The sequence below is a fragment of the Achroia grisella genome, unplaced genomic scaffold, assembly GCF_030625045.1.
Source record: "Achroia grisella isolate CSIRO2021 unplaced genomic scaffold, CSIRO_AGI_Agris_v1 utg516, whole genome shotgun sequence".
NCBI lineage: Eukaryota > Metazoa > Arthropoda > Insecta > Lepidoptera > Pyralidae > Achroia > Achroia grisella.
In genome coordinates this window covers 1,450,663-1,456,357 of record NW_026712909.1, presented here as the reverse complement: position 1 = coordinate 1,456,357, position 5,695 = coordinate 1,450,663, and the positions used below count along the sequence as shown (strand labels likewise).

General features: G+C 26.3%; 1 protein-coding gene across 2 annotated transcripts; it reads left to right on the top strand.

Moving 5' to 3' along the window:
• The first annotated feature begins 2,707 nt into the window (after nucleotides 1-2,707).
• LOC131847142 (ADP-ribosylation factor 2) lies at nucleotides 2,708-5,360 on the top strand. 2 transcript variants are annotated; one of them, XM_059196612.1, is made up of 5 exons: nucleotides 2,708-2,741; nucleotides 2,961-3,040; nucleotides 3,146-3,408; nucleotides 4,099-4,224; nucleotides 4,741-5,360. In XM_059196612.1, the coding sequence occupies exons 2-5, from the start codon at nucleotides 2,974-2,976 to the stop codon at nucleotides 4,825-4,827; spliced, it is 543 nt and encodes a 180-aa protein (XP_059052595.1). In that variant the 5' UTR covers nucleotides 2,708-2,741; nucleotides 2,961-2,973; the 3' UTR covers nucleotides 4,828-5,360. The 2 variants fall into 2 exon arrangements, with proteins under 2 accessions (XP_059052595.1, XP_059052594.1); XM_059196611.1 differs by lacking the exon at nucleotides 2,708-2,741 and having other exon boundaries at nucleotides 2,833-3,040.
• The last annotated feature ends 335 nt before the right edge of the window (nucleotides 5,361-5,695 follow it).

Sequence of the window (5,695 nt, the reverse complement as noted above, 5' to 3'; positions counted from 1 at the left end):
TTGTATCTATATCAATAAATTGTACCCACCAATATTAATATTATATATAAAAACTAAATTACTTTTCTCTGTTTGTTACATTTTCTTAAAAGCTGTTCAGCTATTTAATTTTATGTCAAAAAATACAGTAAAGTTGTAGGCAAGATTCATATATTATGTTATATATGTGACACACTAATTCGATGTTATAGGCGACATATCAATCACCAATGATAAACCTGATAGAATAATCACAAAAGACCTTATTTATCAATCACTCAACTAAATTTATTTTATTTGAAATTGAAAACAATAATGTTTTATGCACCATCCATACTAAATAATTCATTTGACATGCACATTTACATTGTTTACACATAATTATATTTTTTTGATAAAATGTTTTATCACACTACTATTACACCAAAGGCTATTACTGTTTTTTTTATTTCAATAGTTTGTTTACTTAGTGTATTCTTTTAGCATTTTTTAATATAAACACTGTAATATTTTTTTATGAAATTAATAATGTATGAATATTAAAAAAGTATTTTATATTTTTAGAATATAGGTTTACAAAAATCAACTAATATAATGCTTAGAACCCCACATTTATTGTTCTTTTTAAGTTTCTTATTTAAATAATCCAAAAATTTTACTATTATATTTAAGTATTTAAAAATACACACGCTTGGGAAAATATTTAATTAAATAGATGCCTAACTAGACTCTGATTTGTAGAATTTAGATAGAATTATTATGAATATAGATAATTGAAATAATCAATTAATGTTTTACAAAAATTTTTTCATTGAATTTTTTTAGTAATTTTTCTATTACTTATATCTATTACTGCTGGTACTACCAGCAAGGAAGGTCTTCATTACATGATCTTTTACAGGGTCACACAAGAGGCAGATAGAATCTTCAAATATCGCAAAGCGAACCTGTTAACTTACATACATGTTTTAAAGGAATAACGCTTCATTGTCACTTACTATCACTACGAGATATTCAATTGTTACCAAAATAATTATTATAAACTCTTACCTTCATTAATATCCATGTCGAATCCGGAAATATAAAAGTTTTTCTAAAATAATTCGTTTCTATGACGACGCATGACAGTAAACTCTAATCAGACTCCTATTGGTTAACACGACAAACACAACATAAAAAAAAATCATATTACGTCAGGATCAGATTCTACATACATTTAGCAACCATAGATTATGACAGTATTTTTTATTTTGACAGTTGGTTTGGCCAGTTTGACAATCTCACCTTGACAACCTTGATTGTCTATGAGAATTGAGAAGTCTCAATAGAGATTCCATCAACTACCGATTTTAACTCAGATTAAGTCCTTACTATTTGATTCGATTAAAACTTTTCATTAACATATTATTACTTTTAATTTCATCATAAGCGGGAAAAAATGTTGTATACACGAACATTGTCTAGTGATCCATTTCCACCTTTATCACTACCAAATTTATTCTATAACAGTTAAAGACATTGATTTCTCATAAGATTTAAATATAAACTACATAGATAAATAAATCACTTAAATGACAAAACACATAATATTCAATGTCTGTAAGAGAAAATTTTTTAACATTTCAGTTTATTTATTTAATTCATACATTCCATACATATTGTGTTAGTAAACAACTCATAAACTATGTTAGTTATATATTATAATTATAATATATAGAGATACGTTCTCAGTTCATATATCTGTGTCCACGTCAGAAGCCCTGGGTTCACAGCAGTGGAACGATATCCAGTGCCTAATCAACACTACTATTTTTTTAAATATATGATTTTGAATACTTTTTTTACAAAACATACTAATTTTAGTCCTTCATGTACAAAGTTTATAAAGTATAACTTGAATTCGATCATAGAATAATCAATGCCGATTATAATATAAATTTATTTGATTATATGTTTTTTACATAAAACAGTTATATTATTCCTCCGATGGTGATCCGTGATATATTGTGACTAGTCACGTAAAAATTTAATGTAATTTATTATAATTCCTGAATCCTAAAAAAATACAATATAGTTTACGTTCTTTCATTGCATCCATTTATTTCTCTTATTCAAGTAGACGCACTTTTTAAAGGACCTGTGAACCAAGTACATGTCATTTACTTACATACTTATATACAAACTAATAGTACTACTTATCACAAATGTCAATTATTTATTTATATTACGTCTGTTTCATATTATAATACTAATACATAATCATAATAAAAAATATAATGAAGACTTATCGATAAAAGAGTATAATCGATTAATCGTATTCATATCAAGCACTAAATAAGTATTTTTATGAATAAATGGAAACATTATAGAAAATTTATTACAATAATTATTAAAATTAGTAACAAAATAGTAAAAAAGTGTATGATTTATCGTATTTGACAATAAATATTTAAAATAAGCATATTTACAATAAATTGGGATGTGATGACGTGTAATTGAGAATTCATGTTGTCACGTCATTCTTTACAAATATTTTGTTGTGATAACTTAAAAAATATGTAGTAGCTTTTGGACTTAAAAGCAAGTGAACAATAGAATTGAAAATAGTATATAAACAAGTAAAAGCTGTTTCATAAGCATCAGACTATCCAAACATTATAACGCGTTACTACTTCTTTTTATAAAAGTGCATTATTTTGCGATTGTTATTATTATAGCATTTTTAAAAAGCTTCTCATTACTTAAGAATTTGCAGTTATTTGGTAAGGTTCTCTATTATTTTTAATTTATAGTAATAATAACTATTAGTTTTCGTATAATCGATTTCTTTTGCACTTCACTATCCATGTGGTTACAAAAAAAGATAGCAGTCGGAATCCAATTTCAGAAACATCTATTTGTTTTATTTCTTATAAATCTACAATATTTGTTATTTTTTTTGACAAGTTTAGATCGTGAAGTTGTTAATTTTTGTATTTCAGATTACATACAAATATGGGTTTAACAATATCAAGTGTCTTTACCAGACTCTTCGGCAAAAAACAAATGCGTATCCTTATGGGTGAGTGACAGCTCATCGTTTAAAGATTGCGTAGAATTTGTATCCATTGTCTTTTTATTGTTTTCATTTATGTTGAAATATATTTAATGATATTTTTTATTACAGTTGGGCTTGACGCCGCTGGCAAAACTACTATACTTTATAAGTTAAAACTAGGCGAGATTGTGACTACAATTCCGACCATTGGTTTTAATGTTGAGACTGTTGAATATAAAAATATTAGTTTCACGGTGTGGGACGTCGGTGGCCAAGACAAAATCAGACCACTCTGGCGTCATTATTATCAGAACACACAAGGGCTTATTTTCGTAGTTGATTCAAGTGATACTAAGAGAATAGCTGAGGCTGAAGAGGAACTTGCCAACATGGTATGTTATATATATAATTACATATATTACAATTAGTTTATAATTTTCACAATAAACTGTAACTGATACAATAGCAAATTGCATTGTAATCTAATGGAATTCAGTATAGGTATCATGCAACTTCTAATACTATTAATTTATTGTCCAGTAACATACTAAAATTATTTCATTTAATACTTGTCAGTTTTATGCTGTGACCTGCTAGTTAATCATTGATTAATCATTCACCTATGAATTACAATAAATTTAGTATTACATCATTCTTCTATCAGTCTTTTCAACCCAAAAGCTATCAAATAGGTTTTCTATATGCAAATATCAATAATTAATTTACTTGTGTCATATTGTGCCAATAAACAATTTTTTCTTTCTATTCTTTATTAATTTTGAAAGCCCATATATGAGTGAGAAACGTTTTGAATAATTTCTTAGTAGTGATTACTTATGAAAATTGATACTCCATTTTGTTTAATATAGTATTAGAATATGTACTAATCAATATCAATAATAATATTATTGATTACTGTAAAATAGTTGCATCTTAAATAATAATTTGCAACACTTTATTATATAGTAAAAACATAGCAAAGAATATTGAATTCTTAAGAACTAATTATGTGTAATGGACTTTCAATAACTATTATATTGAATAATTAAGTAAGTAATATTGATGTGGTTTATTTATTTTAGCTAAAGGAGGATGAATTAAAGGATGCAGTTATTTTAGTGTTTGCGAATAAACAAGATATGCCAAATGCTATGACGGCTGCTGAACTTACTAATGCTCTAAACTTAAACAGCCTCAGGAGTCGCCGTGTAAGTATTCTTATATATAGATCCTTTTTATTTTACTATCATTTTATTAGGTAGTAATGTGATTTTTTTATAATTGTGTGTTAGTGGTAATTTGCATTATCATGTATAACCCTGTAACCCTAGAGAAGGCGAACTGCTTGGCTGCCAAAATGCCCAAAGCTTACCTGTGTAGATAATAGTAATAGTAATATGTATATATAAATATGATATAGGCAAATGTAATGAAAATTTTTAATAATAGGATTCCATGATTTTTGTAGTAGGGGAAAATCTGACTACTTAATACTAGTAAGCAAATTAATTATAGGAAACATTAGTTATCAATAAATAAGAATGAAATAATCTATTTTATCTAAGTTAAAATGTTGAAGGGATGACTACATATGCATAATTAGTATGTATAAGTTAGTTTTCAATGTAGCATTAACAAATTATCTGTTTAAAATTAATAATAAATGTTCATAATTTGTTTTAACATGTAATGTGCTGACTTAAATGTTTTCATTTTGTTATCAGTGGTATATTCAAGCTACATGTGCAACCCAAGGACAAGGTCTATATGAAGGTCTAGACTGGCTTTCAAATGAACTGGCAAAGAAGTGAGATTCAATTTAACAAATAGTCCCAGGGAACCAGTACGAGGCACATTCCCACATTGACTGATGACTTCCAACACTGTGAATGTTGTACAATTCTATCTAAAAGACTATGAAAAAGAATGTAATTAATAGTATTAGGTAATAGGGTCTTTTATCACCCAAAATTGTTTATTCCCTCTTATTATTACAATTAATGTTTAAAACCATCATCATCATTTATATATGAAAATTGAATCATGTAGATTGAAGTGAACATTAAAAATCTTTTATATGAAATATTAGAGATAATAGATCATGCATATGGTTTGTTTGCTTTTTGGTTTTATTAACTGGTGGTAAAAGGTCCATAAGGTCTTTTTTCAATATTATCTTGAAGTTCGTTTAGTAATAAAATATAGAATGGAACATCCAGACAAAATTGTTGATTGACCTATTTTTATTCTAAAGTTTATTTATAATAAAGGTATATAATTTGCAATTAATAGTTTTCTCTTATTTCATACATTAAGAAGAAAAAGATAATTGTATCAATTTGTTTATAGTGTGATTTATAGTTAATGTTATTTACATTTATATGAAAAGTGTTTCTAAATAACTTTGTGCACAATATGGTAATACATCATAGTATAATTGTATTATCAACCAATATTAATGCATGCTTACAAGCATATGAACCGATAACTGGTAATAGTGACAATAAAATTTATTTGATGTGAATTCTTAAACTATATTTATTATTCCTAAAGGCTAGATGTATTTAGCATTAACTCATTTAAACTAATTTTGTATTGCATAACTTGTTAGTTAAAAATTGCAGTCAGTGCCCTTGTTTTATATCCAGGTTATATTTCTCATTTCCATTTTATGGCTGT

What these genes read in the sequence shown, in the direction of transcription:
- LOC131847142 (XM_059196612.1), top strand. Translation starts at nt 2,974, where the DNA reads ATGGGTTTAACAATATCAAGTGTCTTTACCAGACTCTTCGGCAAAAAA. An exon ending in AAGAGGAACTTGCCAACATG is followed by an intron (nt 3,409 to 4,098) that starts GTATGTTATATA and finishes TATTTATTTTAG; the next exon opens with CTAAAGGAGGATGAATTAAA. An exon ending in ACAGCCTCAGGAGTCGCCGT is followed by an intron (nt 4,225 to 4,740) that starts GTAAGTATTCTT and finishes TTTTGTTATCAG; the next exon opens with TGGTATATTCAAGCTACATG.